Source organism: Macaca mulatta, chromosome 10 (genome assembly GCF_049350105.2).
Source record: "Macaca mulatta isolate MMU2019108-1 chromosome 10, T2T-MMU8v2.0, whole genome shotgun sequence".
Taxonomy (NCBI): Eukaryota; Metazoa; Chordata; class Mammalia; order Primates; family Cercopithecidae; genus Macaca; species Macaca mulatta.
In genome coordinates, this window is record NC_133415.1 from 31,708,542 (window position 1) to 31,728,669 (window position 20,128).

A 20,128-nucleotide genomic window follows, 5' to 3' on the forward strand; every position below is an offset into this window, starting at 1 on the left:
AGAGGAGAGGGAGGTTGGCCCTGGGGACAGAGGAAGGCTGCACAAAGGACCTGACCTTTTGCAGAAGGTGAAGGTTTTGAAGGAACCCACCAGTTGAAGGAGGGGGTTGGTGGAGACACATGGCAGACAAAGCACAGGGGAAGCCAGTATGAAGGAAATTGTTGGCCATTTCAAGGGCCCAGCAGGGCCAGGCACGGTGGCTCACGCCTGTTATCCCAATATTTTAGAAAACTGAGGCAGGACGATCACTTGGGGCCAGAAGTTCGAGACCAGCCTGGGCAACATAGCAAGATCCTGTCTCCACAAACATAAAAATTTTTTAAAGCTGGGTATGGTGATACACGCCTGTAGTCGTATCTACATGGACAACGAAAAAAAAAAAACGAAAAGGGGCCGGGCACAGTGGCTCACACCTGTAATCCCAGCACTTTGGGAAGCCAAGGTTGGTGGATTATGAGGTCAGGAGATCGAAACCATCCTGGCTAACACAGTGAAACCCCGTCTCTACTAAAAATACAAGAAATTAGCCGGGCGTGGTGGTGGGTGCCTATAGTCCCAGCTGCTCGGGAGGCTGAGGCAGGAGAATGGCATGAACCTGGGAGGTGGAGGTTGCAGTGAGATCATGCCACTGCGTTCCAGCCTGGGCGACAGAGGGAGACTCCATCTCAAAAAAGAAAAAAAAATGCAGTAAATTGTGAGTAAAATTTCTGTGATCCTATCAAAACCTTTAATCCATAAATGCAGGAATACTGTCACTTAAAATCTTTTTTTTCTTTTGAGACAGGGTCTCTGTCACCCAGGCTGGAGTGCAGTGGTGCAATCTGCTCACTGTCTCCTCCACCTCCCAGGCTCCAGCAACCCTCCCACCTCTGCCTCCCAAGTAGCTGGGACTACAGGCGTGGGCCACCAAGTACGGCTAATTTTCGTGTTTTTTGTAGAAACAAGGTCTCACTATGTCTCCCAGGTTGATCTCGACCTCCTGGGCTCAACTGATTCTCCCACCTCAGCTTCCCAAAGTGCTTGCATTGCAGGCATGAGCCACCGTGCCTGGCCCGCTTAAAAGCTTTTTTTTTTTTTGAGACACAGTCTCATTCTGTCACCCAGGAGTGCAGTGGCACCATCTCAGCTTACTGCAAGCTCCGCCTCCCGGGTTCACGTTATTCTCCTGCCTCAGCCTCCTGAGTAGCTGGGACTACAGGCGCCCGCCACCATGCCTGGCTAAATTTTTTTTGTATTTTTAGTAGAGACCGGGTTTCACCATGTTAGCCAGGAGGGTCTCAATCTCCTAACCTCGTGATTTGCCTGCCTCGGCCTCAAAAACTTTTAAAATGAGTTTCTCCTAATCAAACTTCTATTCAGCCATGCATTTCCTGCGTACATCATTATCACGCAAACCCTTCGGCCTTCTCTGAAATTTCATCTCTTGGGAAGCCCTGTTTGTCCTTGCTGACAGCTTTCCAAGCTGCTTGTTCTCATTTCCACTTACAGCTCATGTGTTCCTGTCCCAGATGCACCCCTAATTTGAAATTCTCTAACTTACTGAAGACTTGGTTTCTGACCAGGAATCACCCTCTCTTAAACCTACTTATCACTTCTCTCACTCTCCCTATAAATTGGCTTTCTTGGCCTGGCACGGTGGCTAATACCTATAATCCCGGCATTTTGGGAGGTTGAGGTGGGTGGATCACAAATCAGGCAATTGAGACCAGCCTGGCCAACATGGTGAAACCCTGTCTCTACTAAAAATACAAAAATCAGGCCTGGTGCAGTGACTCACACCTGTAATCCCAGCACTTTGGGAGGCCAAGGAGGGTGGCTCCCCTGAGGTTGGGAGTTCGAGACCAGCCTGACCAACATGGAGAAACCCTGTCTCTACTAAAAATACAAAATGAGCCAAGCAAGGTGGCGCATGCCTGTAATATCAGCTACTTGGGAGGCTGAGGCAGGAGAATTGCTTGAACTTGGGAGACAGAGGTTGCAGTGAGCCGAGATTGCACCATTGTACTCCAGCCTGGGCAACAAGAGCGAAACTCCATCTAAAAAACAAAATTAGCCGGGCGTAGTGGCACTCACCTATAATCCCAGCTACTCAGGAGGCTGAGGCAGGAGAATTGCTTAAACCCAGGAGGTGGAGGTTGTGGTGAGCTGAGATCGTACCACTGCACTCCAGCCTGGGAGACAGAGTAAGACTCCATCTCAAAAAAGAAAAAAAAAGAAATTGGTTTTTTTGTGGGGGAGTCATTTTTCACAAAGAAACCATGTTTTCCTCATTTATGTATTACCAGTAGGTATGTGATGGCACTTGGAAAGAATAAAGCCAGCGTTGAGATGTGCAGGCTGAGAGGTGGCCAGGCAGACTCAGAAGCCAAGCATCTCCTCCTACTCCCAGCCTGGCAATGCACAGCCCACAGTGGTGCTTAGAGGAACCAGTTCTGTGTTCTAGACTTTCAGTCACAGCTTCCATGGGGTGAAATCCTGGAGTGTTAAACCCTTCCATTCATGAGGCTCTGCTGCATTCTACCCATAACTGGAGCCCTGGACCTGCAAAATCCTTAGTTTGCAGGAGTCTGGATTTGCTCTTGCAAGTTGGGAGTCATTAAAGACTTTAACTGAAGAAGTGCTTGCCAGTATTGCTTTAGAAGGATGCCCAGCACCCATGGAGAGTAAGGATTGGAAGGGAGGGGATTGAATTGAGAGGCATTGCCATAATCCTTGTTAAAGGTAAAGAAAGGCAAGGCAGGCCGGGCGTGGTGGCTCAAACCTGTAATCCCAGCACTTTGGGAGACCGAGGTGGGCAGATCACGAGGTCAGGAAATCGAGACCATCCTGGCTAATACCGTGAAACCCCATCTCTACTAAAGATACAAAAAATTAGCCGGGCGTGGTGGCGGGCGCCTGTAGTCCCAGCTACTTGGGAGGCTGAGGCAGGAGAATGGCATGAACCCGGGAGGTGGAGCTTGCAGTGAGCCAAGATTGCACCACTGCACTCTAGCCTGGGCGACAGAGCAAGACTCCATCTCAAAAAAAAAAAAAAAGGCAGGCAAGACAGAAGGAGAGACTGGGTTTCTGGGCTACCTAGGGTTTGGGAGATCAAGAGGGCATTTGTTTTGCCTGGATTGCTGGGAGTAGCACTGTGTAGGAGGAGGGCAAAAATTGCGAGTAACCCTGGTTCCCAGATTGGCTGGCAAAGTAGTCAGGCTGCTGTTGAGATAGAGAAGAGCAGGCTGTTGAGGAGGCACAGCTCCCAGCTGGAGGTACCTGCCACACCTTAGGGGGCTCAGCAGAATGTCGGGGATCAGCAGGGCATCAGGCCTAGTCTAAATGACTTTGAGTTGCAAGAGCTGTCCCCGTCTACAGCCAGAGTCAGCAAACTAGGCCACAGAGCAAAATCAAAGATACAGGGACTTATGTGATGAGAAAAAAACGTATTTTCACTACTTTTTAGTGACAAAATTTAAAATATAAAAACAGTAGCCGGGCACAGTGGCTCACGCCTGTAATCCCAGCACTTTGGGAGGCTTAGGCGGGCGAATCACGAGGTCAGGAGATCGAGACCATCCTGGCTAACACAGTGAAACCCTGTCTCCCCTAAAAATACAAACTATTAGCCGGGCATGGTGGCGGGCGCCTGTAGTCCCGGCTACTTGGGAGGCTGAGGCAGGAGAATGGTGTGAACCTGGGAGGCGGAGCTTGCAGTGAGCCAAGATGGCACCACTGTACTCCAGCCTGGGCTATAGAGCGAGACTCTGTCTCAAAACAGAAAAAAAAAGGTAATAGGCTGGATACAGTGGCTCATGCCTCATGCCTGTAATCCTGGCACTTTTGGAAGCTGAGGCCGGAGAATCGCTTGAGCACGCATCTGTAATCCCAGCTACTCAGGAGGCTGAGGCAGAAGAATAGCTTGAACCCGGGAGGTGGAGGTTGCAGTGAGTCGAGATCACACCACTGCACTCCAGCCTGGGCAACAGAGCAAGACTGTCTCAAAAATAAAAAATAAAAAAAATTAAAATATTGGCCAGGCACAGTGGCTTATGCCTGTAACCCCAGAACTTAGGGAGGCTGAGGCAGGCGGATCACCTGAGGTTCGTGACCAGCCTGGCCAACATGGTGAAACCTTATCTCTACTAAAAATACAAAAAATAGCCAGGCGTGGTCGTGGGGGCCTGTAATCCCAGCTACTCGGGACCCTGAGGCAGGAGAATCACTTGAACCCGGGAGACGGAGGCTGCAGTGAGCTGAGACTGTGCCTTTGCACTCCAGCCTAGGTGACAGAGCGAGACTCTGTCTCAAAAAATTAAAAAAAAAAAAAAAAAAAAAAAAAAAAAAAAGCAGGGTGGTGAGTGCCTGTGTTCTCAGCTACCCGGGAAGCTGAGGTGGGAGAATCAGGAGCCTAGGAGTTAGAGACTTCAGTGTTTGCGCCATTGTACTCCAGACTTGGTAAGAGAGAGAGACCCTATCTCCAACAACAACAACAAAAACAGTAATAGTTGAATACAGTATTTTGGTAATGTAAGTGCACTAATGAGAACAATGAAACTCTTGAGGTTCTAAGTTTGTCATCTGAGGTGCAGATGGTCATCTCTAAGGCCATTCTTTGCTCATGAAATTTTGTTACGTGTATTTTACCACAATAAAAATAACTTGGGGCCGGGCGCAGTGGCTCAGGCCTGTAATCCCAACACTTTGGGAGGCTGAGGTGGGTGGGTCACTTGAGATCAGGAGTTCAAGACCAGCCTGGCCAACATGGTGAAATCCCGTCTCTACTGAAAATACAGAAATTAGCTGGGCGTGGTGGCGCGTGCCTATAACTGTAATATCCCAGCTACTCAGGAGACTAAGGCAGGAGAATCACTTGAACCCGAGAGGCAGAGGTTGCAGTGAGCCGAGATCACGCCACTGCACTCCAGCCTGGGTGACAAAGCAAAACTCCATCTCAAAAAAAAAAAGAACGAGGAAACAATACAAAAACAGGAGGTGAGCCAGATGTGGTGGCAGGTCATTGTTTGCTAACTGTGGTCTAAAGTACCCATTTGGTTGTTCCATGTGCTTTCCATCTGCCTGGTCCTAGGAATCCTGGTTTCCCTGAGAGAGGGCCACCTAACTCGATGCTACACTGCTTTTTTTTTTTTTCTTGGTAAAGACAAGGTCTCATTATGTTGCCCAGATCTCACACTCGTGGGCTCAGGCAATTCTCCCACCTCAGTTTCTCAAAATGCTGGGATTACAGGCATGAGTCACCACACCTGGCTTAGCTGCCACACTTCTGAGGCAGGGGTCTTTGTAGGCTTATTGCTTGGCCAGCTGTGCTCCTAGGAGAAGCTGTTGAAATCCCTACTTTGGTCAGAAGGAGTTTGGTACAGAAGAAGCATTTGATTTTTGGCATACAGGCATTATGTGAAAATACTGATAACATTGTCATAGGGATTTTTCCTTTTTTAATACTGTCCTTTTTTGTAAACTTTTATCCAAAGATTGAAAGAAGCCATAAGTACAAGTAAAGAACAGGAAGCAAAGTACCAGGCCAGCCACCCAAACCTTAGAAAGCTGGATGATACAGGTAAGTGGATACCTGTGTGCACAGCCCTATTTGAATTCTAGCAGGGAGACCTCTGGGTTTGGCATTGGTCCTTAGGGGGCAGTAGCAACCTCTCGGGGGAAGTGGGCAGGGGCCCCAGCTGCCAGCATCACCCATGCTAGCCAAAGGGCCTTAGGGACCCGGCATGCTCTTGGGGAACTAGGGGTGTGCCTTATGGTAGGGCTCCTCCCTCCTCCCTGCCTCCATGGAGAGGAGAATAAGGAAGTGAAGGCCTGCGTTCCATTGAAAATGAGCCTGCCTAGCCTGGTGCAATAACACACGCCTGTAATCCCAGCACTTTGGGAGGCCAAGCCAGGTGAATCACCTGAGGTCAGGAGTTTGCGACCAGCCTGACTAACATGGTGAAACCCCGTCTCTGCTAAACACAAAAAAATTAGCCAAGTGTGGTAGCATATGCCTCTAATCCAAGCTACCTGGGAGGCTGAGACAGGAGAATGACTTGCACCTGGGAGACAGAGGTTGCAGTGAGCTGAGATCATGCCACTGCACTATAGCCTGGGCAACAAGAGTGAAACTCTGTCTCAAAAAAGACAATAAGCCTGCCCATCATCGGTTCCTGCCTATGTCACTCTCAGTTGTTCCAGCAGTAAAAAGGCAACTACAGAAAAACCCCTTGGTAAATAGCTGTCCACGTCCTAATCCCCAGACCCCGTGAGTCTGTTAGGTTATATGGCAAAGGCGGAATTACGGTTGCAGATGGAGTTACAATTGCTAATCAGCAAGATGGGGAGATTATCCTGGGTTGTCCAGTTGGGTCCAGTGTCATCACAAAGGTCCCTTTTAAGTGGAAAGAGAAGCAGAAGAGAGAGTGGCAGAGTCAGAGAACTGAAGATGTTGCTGGCCTTGAAGATGGAGAAAGGGACTCACCTGCCAAGGCACACAAGTGAACTCTAAAAACTGCAAAAGGTGAGGAATTAGATTCTTCCCAAGAGCTCCAGAAGGAGTGCAACCCTGAGGACACCCCGACTCAGCCCAGTGAGACCCACGTTGGACTTCTGACCTCCAGAACCGTAAGACAAGTTTGTGGTCATTTGTCACAGCATCAATGAGGGGCTAATACAGCCTCCAGCCCAAGCAGGAGGAGCAGCAGCCACATGGACAAGGTGTGCAAGACAGTGAGTGTTGGTCAAATCATTCCACTTCTATCAAGTGATAGGCCCAGAAATATCCCTTATCTGGAAAGGAATTTAGGGCTCCTGGGGCCTCCTCCATAGGCCCCCCAACAGCCAGGGTACATTGAAATTGGTGCTAGAAACCAAAGGCTTAAAACTGTGCTGCCTTCAAGAAAACGATACACCATGGAAGCTCTGGAACCCACCATGGTTGTGGTCGATGCAGCTGGGGAGATCAGATGGAGGAAGAGCGGGGAGCAGGAGAGACTGACACCATCAGCACAGTTCAGTCTGGAAAGGCAAGTGGAGGAAGTGAGTGTAAATTGAAAGGCAAGGGTGGGGAAAATCGGCCTCATCACACCCTGGAGAAGTGGCACAAGACACTGCACCCAAGACACAATTTTAAGGAATTAAGGAGTTTCCATTTGTGTCGTATATATTAAAAGACTGAAAAAACAAATCGGCACAGTTTGAAGTATGGTTTCAGTTGGTTGGTGCTGGAGGAAATATGCTAAGTCTAGAAAGTGATGTTTCCCTAAAGGAGATAAACTGGGATGACAGGGCTTTTCTGTGTGCATTTAGAAACTGAAGTTCATTCAAGCCAAGAAAGATAACTTTAAAAAAGAAGAAACTAGGGTTCAAGGAAGATTTCTTACGGCAAATGTGCATTATTTAACATTTCTTTTTTTTTTTTTTTTTTTTTTTTGCTTATTTGTTTCAAGTGAAAATATAGCGTAGAGATAAATTTCGGAAAGGAACAAAATTACCCATAATTCCATTTATGTAACGTAACAATGTGTATTTTTAGACTTTGTCCACAGACTGTGTAGTTTTGCATTATTGCAGTTCCACTGTGTATTGTCACTTGTGTGACTCGTGTCTTTCCTGAGCTTGTGCACCAGGGTCTGAGTAGGTGACCCTTAGTTTGAGGGTCTTTCATCTCCCAAGGACTGAGGGAAAGTGGGAACCATCCCCTACCCTGTGGAAGCATCTCTCCTGGCCCATGAGCCTGCACTGTGCTCCTCCCTCATCCCTCTGGATAGCCTCAGAACCAACCTTTCATTCCTTCCACCCATTTTCCAGATGAAATTGTTTTGGGTGTGTGAAGCAGCATTTGAACAATGTCAATTAACCACTCTCCTGGTGTCTCCTTCTAAACTTAGACCCTGTCCCCAGAGGGGCTGGTTCTGCTGTGAGTACCGATGCTTACCCAAAGAACCCACACCTTCGAGCCTATCACCAGAAGATCGACAGCAACCTAGGTAAGACTGAGCGCCACACCAGCTTCTGTAAGCCACTGTTCCTTCAGGCAGCTCACGCCAAGCATAGCCCCTACGTGAGGACCCTCCAGCTTCAGCTCCCTCCCCACACATCGCATCCCACACTAAGCTGGGTCCATCTTGCCACCTCACTGTCTCTGGAATCTCTCCATTTCTCACCATTTCCTACTTCCAGCCCAACCGAGCCCTCCCCACCTCTCACTTTCATGAACAGCACCAGGGACCCAGGAGTCCCTGAGAGGCGATAAAGTGGAGCCTGGACATGACCGCTTACTCCATCCTTCCCTTCCCACCTGGCCACTCAGAGCCCTGTTTTCCTCCTTGTGAAACAGGCTGCCTCTGAGAACAGTGGGAAGGTTACCTGAGCCAGAAAGTGCCTGGGATGGAATTAGCGCTCGTGTTGCAATTGGCATTTTGGCCACACAGCCTCCAGCATGATGTTTCAAAACAGAAGGGTGTGCAGGGGGCCAGGCGCAGTGGATCACGCCTGTAATCCCAGCACTGTGGGAGGCCAAGGCAGGTGGATCACCTGAGGTCAGGAGTTCAAGACCAGCCTGACCAACATGGTGAAACCCTGTCTCTACTAAAAATACAAAAATTAGCCGAGCGTGGTGGCTGGCGCCTGTAGTCCCAGCTACTCGGGAGGCTGAGGCAGGAGAATCACTTGAACTCGAGAGGCATAGGTTGCAGTGAGCCAAGATAGCACCATTGCAGTCCAACCTGGGCAACAAGAGTGAAACTCCATCTAAAAAAAAAAGAAGAAATGAGGGGTATATTCTTCCAGAACTCTCTCATGGAACCCCACAAACTCACAGTGCAGTCCAGGCTCTCTTTGCCTGCCCTGGTCCCTTCTGCTCTCATCACCTGCAGGCTCGTGTGGGATTTCTGATGTGAGTTCTTTCTGCCTCGTGGCCCCTATCTGCCTGGATGAGCTCCCCCAACTCTCTGCAGGCTGACTCCTTCTCTTTCTGTCAGTCTTGCATTAGTGTGGTCTCCTCTCCCTGTCTCTTGGGACCCTTGTGTTTCCAGGGGGCTGCCCTGGCCGTTTGTGATTGTGTATCTGCTGGTTTGCCTGCTGTATTCCCAATCAGAATGTAGATTCCAGGACAGCATGGGAGAGTTTCCATTTTGTCACTACTTTGTTCCTGGGGCCCAGCAGGCAAGCACTTAGTGGTTTTGTTTTGTTTTGTTTTGTTTTGTTATGTTTTGTTTTGAGACGGAGTTCACTTTTGTCGCCCAGGCTGCCATGCAGTGGCGCAATCTCCGTTCACCGCAACCTCAGCCTCCCGAGTAGCTGGGATTACGGGCATGCACCACCATGCCCGGCTAATTTTGTGTTTTTAGTAGAGATGAGGTTTCTCCTTGTTGGTCAGGCTGGTCTCAAACTCCCGCCTGCCTCAGCCTCCCAAAGTGCTGGGATTACAGGCCTGAGCCACCGTGCCCAGCCAGTGATTATTTTTTTAATGGAAAAGTCAGTTACTTGAAGTTCAAGTAGGTGTTGGCCTGTGGGCAGTTCTGTGAGTTTATTCTAAGTAGTGTCTCAGATTTGCTGCCTCCTCTTACCACTACTCCATGAACAGAAATCTCCCCCGTGGTGACCTGGGTCACCCTCTCAGTCTCCCAGCCCGTTAGGAGCTGGCAAAGTGGAGAGGACAAATAATAAAATCCTCCCCTGCTGTAAAGGTATCTAGTGGGAGGCAAAACTGAAACCCATGAAGATGCACATGGAGTGTCTGTGCACACGTTTGCTCCTGCTTGCTTTCTGGGAAGCCCTAGACAGCTGCCACCTCCTTCTATGCCCGAACTCTGTCCTCCAGAGCCAAAGACCTCTAAGGCAGAAGGTGTGTCTGCCCAGATCTAACCACTCCAGAGAAACCCAGAGAGGCGTGAAAGCCCTTTGTCCTTCACCAGGAGAAAGGGAGTGGTTAGGGCTAATGGTATGGTTGGTGCCTGCTGGCAGGAAGTGGGAGAAGCGACTCTGAGGAAAGATACTGAATTCAGAGAGGCAGGAAGAAGCGCTGAGTACTGCCCACCAGTAGGGGTGCTGAGGGTGCACAGCTGGCACTGTGGACTTGCAGCTGGGCAGGTCCCGGCAGGACGCAGTCTAGAGTAGGAGGTGGGCCCTGGCAGAAGGGCAGGTGGCTGGTTCAGAGCTCAGCCCTCCGGCCCTGCTCACACAGTTCAGGCCAGGCCACTCTGGTGGGGCAGGGGATGTTGCCTTTGTTCACACTCTTCCCATCTTAACACATGCTCCCTGCTATTTCAGGAACTCAGGCAAGCTCTCTGGACTCCAGTGCCCTGGCCTGGTGGCTTTACATTATCACATATTTTATCTCAGCCTCTCTGTTTGCTTATCCTTTGCTGCCCTGGCTGCCAGTGAGCTTCCTTCTGAGGCCTGAGGCAACCACAGATTCTACTGTCCATGGAGCACGAGGCCCACGAGTTTCAGTAAGCTTAAGAAGCAAAGAGCTGAATACTATCTTTTTTTAAAATTTTTAAATTATACTGTTTTTCTCTTTCTTTTCTTTTCTTTTTTGTTTAGAGATGGAGTCTCACTTTGTTGCCCAGGCTGGTCTCACAACTCCTGGGCTCAAGTGATCCTCCCACCTTGGCCTCCCAGAGTGCTGGGATTACAAGCATGAGCCACTGTGCCTGACCTGAAGACAATCTTTTTATTTATTTATTTATTTTTTATTTATTTTAATTTCTTTCTGAGAGTTTTACTCTGTCACCCAGGCTGGAGTGCAGTGGCGCGATCTCAGCTTACTGCAGCCTCTGCCTCCTGGGTTCAAGCGATTCTCATGCCTCAGCCTCCCAAGTAGCTGGGATTACAGGTGCGTGCTACCACGCCTGGCTAATTTTTGTATTTTTAGTAAAAATGGGGTTTCACCATGTTAGCTAGGATGGTCTCGATCTCCTGATCTCAAGTGATCCACCCACCTTGGCCTCCCAAAGTGCTGGGATTACCGGCATAAGCCACCACACTCAGCCTGTCTTTTTATTTTATTTTTTGAGACGGAGTCTTGCTCTGTTGCCCAGGTTAGAGTGCAGTGCATTGATCTCAGCTTACTGCAACCTCCTCCTCTCAGGTTCAAGTGATTCTGCCTCAGCCTCCCAAGTAGCAGGGAATACAAGCATGCACCACCACATCTGGCTAATTTTTGTATTTTTTAGTAGAGACAGGGTTTCACCATGTTGGCCAGGCTGGCCTCAAACTCCCGACCTCACACGATCCACCTGCCTCGGCCTCTCAAAGTGCTGGGATTACAGTACACTTTGTAATCCCACACTTTGTGAGTACAGGATCACTCACAAAGGTGTGAGCCACTGTGCCCGGCCAAGAGTACCTTTTTAAAAAAACTGATTTTGGCCAGGTGCAGTGGCTCATGCCTGTAATCCTAGCACTTTGGGAGGCCAAGGTGGACAGATCACAAGGTAAGGAGTTCGAGACCAGCCTGGCCAATATGGTGAAACCCCATCTCTACTAAAAATACAAAAGAAATTAGCCAGGTGTGGTGGCACACGCCTGTAGTTCCAGCTACTTGGGAGGCTGAAGCAGAAGAATCGCTTAACCCGGGAGGCGGAGGTTGCAGTGAGCCAAGATCACGGCACTACACTCTAGCCTGGGCAATAGAGCAAGACTCTGTCTCAAAAAAAAAAAAAAAAAAATGATTTTGCTTAGATTTGTGGTACCAGTGCTAAGCATTTGTGTATCCTGATCCTTTTTCTCTTAGTGTTTTGTATTTAATCTTGCAAGTAAGAAGGCTTACACAGCACTACTTCTTCTCCCTCCCCTCTGGCTCTTTCCTGGCTGCTGTTCTTAGTAAAAAGGCAGAAAGCAGCCCTGGGCATATCTCCCTACCCCCGGCGTGCACAAGGACACACACACACACACACACACGCACAACGACACATACACGCACAAAGACACACACACACACACACACACACACACACACACACACACACACACACACACACACACACACACACACACACACACATCGTCACAAACCTGGGAAAGAGGCTTTACTCTTCACCATGACAGAATCAGTTAAGTCAAGACTCATCTCTGCAGTGGGTGCAACCCCACCAGGCAACACAGATCCCTCAGTCTGTCTCTCCCCCTTAGCCACACCATCAGGAAGCATCTGCAGGTGCCGCGACTGTGTTTGCTCATGCCTACATGTCATTTCCTCCTCCCACAGATGAGCTCTCCATGGGACTGGGCCGTCTGAAGGACATAGCCCTGGGGATGCAGACGGAAATTGAGGAGCAAGATGACATTCTTGACCGGCTGACAACCAAAGTGGACAAGTTAGATGTCAACATAAAAAGCACAGAAAGAAAAGTTCGACAACTCTGAAGACAGATGGATTTCTACTCTATTGTGATGAAAAGATTTGAAAGAGCTTTTTTTGAACTTCCAAGAAATTTCATTTACTATTTTAGTATGTAAATTAATGTGTGTTTGCAAATGATATAATAGAGTAGGTCTTAAGACGTTTTTGCCATTATAAGGAAGTGTTTGTCTTCCATTTCCCTAGGGTTAACACCTCACCTAGTTCTTCCAGCAAAATGCTTATTAGAGTTTTTGTCTGAGCACAGTAGCCTGGCCCTGCATATCTTGGGCATTTGCTTACCATGCTGGAATAAGAAGAGTTGCATTTCTCACTTTAGTGAGCATGTGGAAAGATGTGGACAGAATTTCAGTCTTGCAGCCACGAGCCTCTATTTCTCATTCCCAAGCCTTCCTGTGAGTCAGAGCATTAAGGGGGTGTGTGAGCCAGTCGTTTGGTGGAGGAGGGTCCTTGCCACATCTTTGTTTAGGAGTCATTCACACACACACACACATTCATACACACACACCTCCTCACACACTGAACACATTATCTGCGATTCATCCTCTGGGAAAGGATCAGTGTTAGAATGGGAAATGGAGTGTGCCATGTTGCTCTTTTGTTTTCTGATATCCCCGCTTCCCTCCAGCCCCCCATCCTTGGCATGCATTTTAGTAGGTGGGCTTCACACCAGCACTGCTCACTGTGATTCCTGGAAATATGCAGGGAATTGGGTGAGCCCCTCTTCCCCACATGCTCTCATCTGGAACTCTCCATCTGTGACTGGGAACAGGTCTTACACTGGCTCGAGGCTGCCAGGCTGACTGACAGAGTGCCCAATAGAGTTTGTGGGAATGGAGTATTACACAGATGTGGCTGCGCAATGGTCTTCCTCCACCCCTCTGGGAATCACCATTAGGCAGGCCTCAGGAGGGCAAAATGTTTATTTGGAACCTGGGGTCTCCTGACCTGACTAGCATTCCCCCCGACTCTTCTGCACTTTTTGCAAGGTAACGAATCATCACTTATTTCTCTGCCACCCAGTTTTAGGACTGGAATTCTACAAGTGATGCTGACTTTGTATAGAAAAATTTAGCTAAGGGGGGAAAAATGCCCAGATACTATTTTAACTGGCTCGGCTAGTTTTCTCCTTTCATTTTACAAAAGAAATCATTTAGAAGTGTCAGTTAAAACTGATTTATTTATGCTGGTATATCCAACAAAATAGTTGGAGCCACAAGGCCCTTGCCTTTTTAAAAAACAAAATATTTTGAAGATGGTGAAAGTGATTGATTTTAATAATGAGATAGGTCACTTAAAATAACAGTGCCTTTGACCTTAAAACATGGCACTGGCCCATGTGACCTTTGCCATTTCCCAATACTTCCCTTTACAGTCTGCAGCCTATAAACAGTGGTGTCTCAAAGCAAAGCAAACCTCTGTAAGTGCTGCCACAGTGCATTAGTTTTTATGTAGCACTCTGTTTATAAAAATTCCCATCCCATAATGCATGACCTTCCTAAAAATATCCACAGCCTCCATAGGCAAGCAGAGCTTTCTGTGCTACACACTGGTTAGATTCCAGCCACCTCAGGGATTCTGATCCATGTCATTAATGACCATCCCAGGGTGTGAGGGCCTGATTAAAGCTTATCAAACTAGACATTTGTTTATTAGATGAGCTCGGCATTATTATTCTAACTGGTAAAAGGGAAATTTTAAACATAACACTCAACCCAAACAAAACTACTTCATGAGGCTTTCAGCAAAAATGCTGCTTAAAAGTATGAACCCGGGATGCAGAGCAGCTTTTATGCACAGTTCAACTTACTGTAATTGTTTCCGGTTCTTTCCTCTAACACCTTCCATGTATGTCATAACTGGTGATCACCATCAGGCATAGACTCGTGGAGATTAGTCATTATACCTCAGACCTAAGCTAATTATTTAAAATAAATACATGTGAAGGCCACTGCCAGACATTCTCGGCAGCCTTCTACTTGCATAATGAGTTTAGTGATTCAACTGACTTGAAGCACAGTAACATCTTATTTTATGCCCCTTCCCTGTCTTTTGCTGGACTGATGAAGCCAGTTACCCGCCCTTCTCTGTTTTTTTTTTTTTTTACCCCAAGTATATGGAAGGAGAGTTGCCTTTTCTGGAAATTTGTCTTCCTCTGACATATTGGAGGGCCTTGTTTTGTCCTGTTCTTGTTCAGACCCTCTTGTTCTATGTCCTGTGCTGAGGGACTGTCCTTAAGCTACAGGACAGCCAGCTGGTCCTTTCTGCCACTTCTTCCCCACTCACATGCCCAGGAAGGCCTGGTTGCTGATGCTACTTTATAAATGAGTTGCTTGCATTTTCACAGAGAATGAAGGAAGACCTAATGTGGCTCCAGAATGAAGGACGACCTAACATGTCTCCAGAATCTTTTCACATGATGATTGGGGTCAACAAAAAAATGCTGCCCTCTAGATTAGACACATTTCATGGAAACAAGCAAAGATGCCAGGGCTGGGCTGACTGTGGGATGAGATTTGGTACTGCAGACAGATTTCGATTTCCACAGTTGAGCTGGAAACAAACTGTGCCTTCAAAAAACGGCTTTTCTAACTTAAGGTGAGTTATATGTTAGGTGTGCTACTAACTTAAAAAATAGTGCACTCTCTGGCCGGGCGCGGTGGCTCACACCTGTAATCCCAGCACTTTGGAAGGCCAAGGCGGGCGGATCACAAGGTCAGGAGATCAAGACTATCCTGGCTAACATGGTGAAACCCCGTCTCTACTAAAAATACAAAAAATTAGCCAGGCGTGGTGGCTGGCGCTTATAGTCCCAGCTACTCGGGAGACTGAGGCAGGAGAATGGCGTGAACTCGGGAGGCGAAGCTTGCAGTAAGCCAAGGCAACAGAGCAAGACTGTGTCTCAAAAAAAAAATTCACTCTCCTTCAAGAAAGTTTTCTAACATCTAGTGATTTGTAACTTAGAAGTGGAGTTGCCTTGTGGATGTCTTTTTTGCATTCTGTAGGAAAGGAAACCTGAATTTAACTCAGGTTGCAAGAAATAAAAATGTCAGTGCATTTAAATTTCTCTTTCTCTAACCTCTTTTTGTGAATATGTAATTTTAAGTGTATACTATACCAATTTAGTAATAATCTTATACTTTGCCCATATAGGCCTTTTCTGCAGATTTTTTTATTTTATTTTATTTTATTTTTTTGGAGATAGAGTCTCACTCTGTCACCCAGGCTGGAGTGCAATAGCACAATCTCAGCTCACTGCAACCTCCGCCTCCCAGGTTCAAGCAATTCTCCTGCCTCAGCCTCTCGAGTAGCTGGGATTACAGGTGCGTGCCACCATGCCCAGCTAATTTTTTTATTTTTTTAGTACAGACAGGATTTCACTGTGCTGGCCAGGCTGGTCTCAAACTCCTGACCTCGTGATCTGCCCACCTCGGCCTCCCAAAATGCTGGGATTATAGGTGTTACCTGCAGAATTTTAAAGTTACAAATGTAACTTTTAGCTTTTTAGGTCTGATGAATGCAGTGTCAGTACAAAAATATGAGCTAGGGCCGGGGCATGGTGGCTCATGCCAATAATCCCAGTGCTTTCAGAGGCTGAGGCAGGAGAGTCTACTGAGGCCAGGAGTTTGAGACCACTCTAAACAACATAATGAGACCCCATCTCTACAAAAAATTTTTAAAAATAGCTGGGCCTCTAGTCCCAGCCACTTTGGAGGCTAAGGTGGGAGAATTGCTTGAGCTCAGGAATTGGAGGCTGCAGTGAGCTATGATCATGCCACTGCACTCCAGCCTGGGCAACAGAGGGAGACCCCATCTCTAAAAAATAATAAGGCCAGGCACGGTGGCTCACGCCTATTAATCCCAGCACTTTGGAAGGCCAAGGCGGGCAGATCACAAGGTCAGGAGATCGAGACCATCCTGGCTAACACGGTGAAACCCCGTCTCTACTAAAAATACAAAAAAAAAAAAAAAAAAAATTAGCCGGGCATGGGGGGGGTACCTGTAGTCCCAGCTACTTGGGAGGCTGAGGCAGGAGAATGGCGTGAACCTGGGAGGCAGAGGTTTCAGTGAGCCGAGATTGTGCCACTGCACTCCAGCCTGGGCGACAGAGCAAGACTCCATCTCCAAAAATATATATAAATAATAATAATAAACAAAATGATGAGCTAAGTTCGAGACCAGCCTGGCCAACACAGTGAAACACTGTCTCTTATTAAAAATACAAAAATAATTAGCCGGGCCTGGTGGCATGTGCCTATAGTCCCAGCTACTCAGGAGACTGAGGCATGAAAATCACTTGAACCTGGGAGGCAGAGGTTGCAGTGAGCCGAGATCACACCACTGCACTCTAGCCTGGGTGACAGAGTGAAATTCCATATCAAAAAAAAAAAAAAAAAAATCGATGAGCTAGTCATTAAAAGTACAATTATGTGGGGATGGGATGGGGTCTTTAGTTCGAAGTCTGTTTCAGGACAGCACTTTTCCTCCATGCCTTCAACTCAGCAAATGACCATATTCCATCAAATAAAATGTGAAGTTGTTTTTTAAACAAATTTTGTCTCCTATGTAGTTATTTCTTAGTGAGTTGGTGGAGGGGATCTTCCTTGTTGAGTCTTCATGTATTTGGTCTTCGATGCCACATTTAGCCCTATAAACTACCTTCTATCCTGAAACCCTCTCATCAGTTTTCCAGTCTGTCTCCTACCTCCCTACCTGCTCTGCAGGACTGTCTAGACCAGGGCTCAGCAAATTTCTGTAAAGGGCCGCAGAGTCAGTGTTTGAGGCTTACAGGCCAAACCATCTCCATCTCTGTTGCAACTGCTCAGCTCTGCCATTGTTGCATAAAAGCAGCCAAAGGTCCAGGCGCAGTGGCTCACGCCTGTAATCCCAGCACTTTGGAAGGCCGAGGTGGGCAGATCACTTGAGGTCAGGAGTTTGAAAACAGCTTGGACAACATGGTGAAACCCTATCTCTACTAAAAATGCAGAAATTAGCCAATCATGGTGGAGTGCACCTGTAATACCAACTACTCGGGAGGCTGAGGCAGGAGAATCACTTGAACCCAGGAGGCAGAGGTTGCAGTGAGCCGAGATTGCATCCCTGCACTCCAGCCTGGGCGACAGAGTGAGTCTCAAAAAATAAAGAATGAAAGCAGCCAAAGACAATACATAAATAAGTGAGTGCGTGTGAGTGGCTGTGTTCCAAAGACTGAAATTTGAATTTCACATAATTCACGTGATAAAATGCTATGGATTTTGTTTGTTTGTTTTTGAGACAGCATCTTACTGTAGAATCAAAAGGTCTGAAAAGCATCTGTAGGTTATGCTAGGCCATTTTGGATTTTGTTTTGTTTTGTTTTGTTTTGTTTTGTTTTTGTGATGGAGTCTCACTCTGTCTTCCAGGCTGGAGTGCATTGGCACAACCTCAGCTCACTGCAACCTCTGCCGCCCCGATTCAAGCAATTCTCCTGCCTCAGCCTCCCGAGTAGCTGAGATTACAGGCGCCCACCACCACACCCAGCTAATTTTTTGTAACTTTAGTAGAGACGGGGTTTCACCATGTTGGCCAGGCTGATCTCAAACTCCTGGCCTCGTGATCCACCCACCTCAGCCTCCCAAAGTGCTGGGATTACAGGTGTGAGCCACTGAGCCCAGCCCATCTTGGAAATTTTTATCTGTCAGTGGGCTAGCTACCCGTGTCCCAAAAGCCACTCTGGTTTTAGTGGAATATCATCTTTATTTATTTATTTTTTATTATTTTTTTGAGACAGAGTCTCGCTCTGTTGCCCAGGCTGGAGTGCAATGGTGCAATCTTGGCTCACTGCAACCTCCGCCTCCCGGGTTCAAGTGATTCTCCTGCCTCAGCCTCCCGAGTAGCTGGGATTACAGGCACATGCTACCACGCCTGACTAAGTTTTTGTATTTTTAGTAGAGATGGGGTTTCACCCTGTTAGCCAGGATGATCTCAATCGCCTGACCTCGTGATCTGCCTGCCTCGGCCTCCCAAAGTGCTGGGATTACAGACGTGAGCCACTGCACCCGGCCGAATATCATCTTTAAGTATCATCATTATAAATAAGGCATGATGAGGATTTGAACCCAGACTGGACTTTTCTGGGGAGACAAAGAAGCGGACATTACAGGCCGGATGCAGTGACTCATGCCTATAATCCCAGCACTTTCGGAGGCTGAGGTGGGTGGATCACCTGAGGTCAGGAGTTTGAGACCAGCCCGGCCAACATTGTGAAACCTCATCTCTCCTAAAAATACAAAAATTAGCTGGGCGTGGTGGCAGGCATCTGTAATCCCAGCTACTCGAGAGGCTGAAGCAGGAGAATCTTTTTTTTTTTTTTTTTTTTTTTGAGACGCAGTCTCGCTCAGTCGCCCAGGCTGGAATGCAGTGACCGGATCTCAGCTCACTGCAAGCTCCGCCTCTTGGGTTTACGCCATTCTCTTGCCTCAGCCTCCCAAGTAGCTGGGACTACAGGCACCCGCCACCATGTCTGGCTAGTTTTTTGTATTTTTTAGTAGAGACGGGGTTTCACCATGTTAGCCAGGATGGTCTCGATCTCCCGACCTCGTGATCCGCCCGTCTCAGCCTTCCAAAGTGCTGGGATTACAGGCTTGAGCCACCGCGCCCGGCCTATAGAAGAATCTCTTGAACCTGGGAGGCAGAGGTTGCAGTGAGCTGAGATCGCACCACTGCACTCCAGCCTGGGTGACAGAGCGAGACTCCATCTCAAAAAAAAAAAAAAGAAAGAAAAGAAAAACGAAGAGGACATTACAGAAGAAGCAGCATAAGTGAAAAAAATCAAGGCGGCTCACATTTGGCATCTACAAGTAGGGAACTGGCATTATGGGTTGTGGGTGGGAGATTTCATGAAACGTAGGCAGGACCCAATCTAAGAGGCCTTATGAGCCATACTGAGCAGTCAGAACATTGCACTTCGACGACAGGGAGGTACTGATGGAGTCTAAGCAAGTGAGTGATGTGACAATATTCAGATTTTGAAAGACCATAAAGATGCATCACAGCATTATTTATAAAAGCAAATAATGGCTGGGTGTAGTGGCTCATGCCTGTAATCCCAGCACTTTGGGAAGCCGAGGCAGGCAGATCTCCTGAGGTCAGGAGTTTGAGACCAGCCTGGTCAACATGGCAAAACCCTGTCTGCACTAAAAATTCGAAAATTTGCCAGGTGTGGTGGAAGGCACCTGTAATCCCAGCTACTCGGGAAGCTGAGGCAGGAGAATCGCTTGAAACCGGGAAGCAAAGGTTGCAGTGAGCCAAGATCATGCCACGGCACTCCAGCCTGGGTAATAGAGCAAGACTCTGTCTCAAAATAAATAAATATAAATAAATAAAAGCAAATAATAAGCCTAGCAACAACCCGATTAGGAAGATGATGGAGTCAACTATGCTCACCGATAGCTGCAACAGACAATTGTATCTATGAAAAGTCTTCAAAGATAATGCTTGCAAGATTAACATAAAACTGATTATATGGTATGGTCCCAATTTTGTGGAAAAGCAAACCAATACGTGAATTTAAAAAAAAAAATCACCCTCGTTTCAGTGAGGAGGACAAGCTGGAAAGAGAGTAAGGAAAAGACTTTGGTCATGGTCCAAGCAAGAACTGAAGAGGGGCCCAAACTAGAGTGGTGGCAGGACAGAAAGGGAGAGATGGGCAGACTCCAGAGCATTGGGTAGGACAGGCTTTAGTGACCGATTCACCAATGTGGGATGATGTAGAGGGAGGAAGTGAAGACAGCACTCAGG

The 20,128-nt window shown here is 47.6% G+C and overlaps 1 protein-coding gene across 1 annotated transcript in view; it reads left to right on the plus strand.

Moving 5' to 3' along the window:
• Positions 1-14,431, plus strand: part of SNAP29 (synaptosome associated protein 29) — a 32,755-nt gene extending 18,324 nt beyond the window's left edge. The window contains 3 exon segments of the mRNA NM_001261361.2: positions 5,472-5,557; positions 7,872-7,970; positions 12,197-14,431. Coding sequence (NP_001248290.1) covers positions 5,472-5,557; positions 7,872-7,970; positions 12,197-12,354 — 343 coding nt within the window. The 3' untranslated portion in view covers positions 12,355-14,431.
• The last annotated feature ends 5,697 nt before the right edge of the window (positions 14,432-20,128 follow it).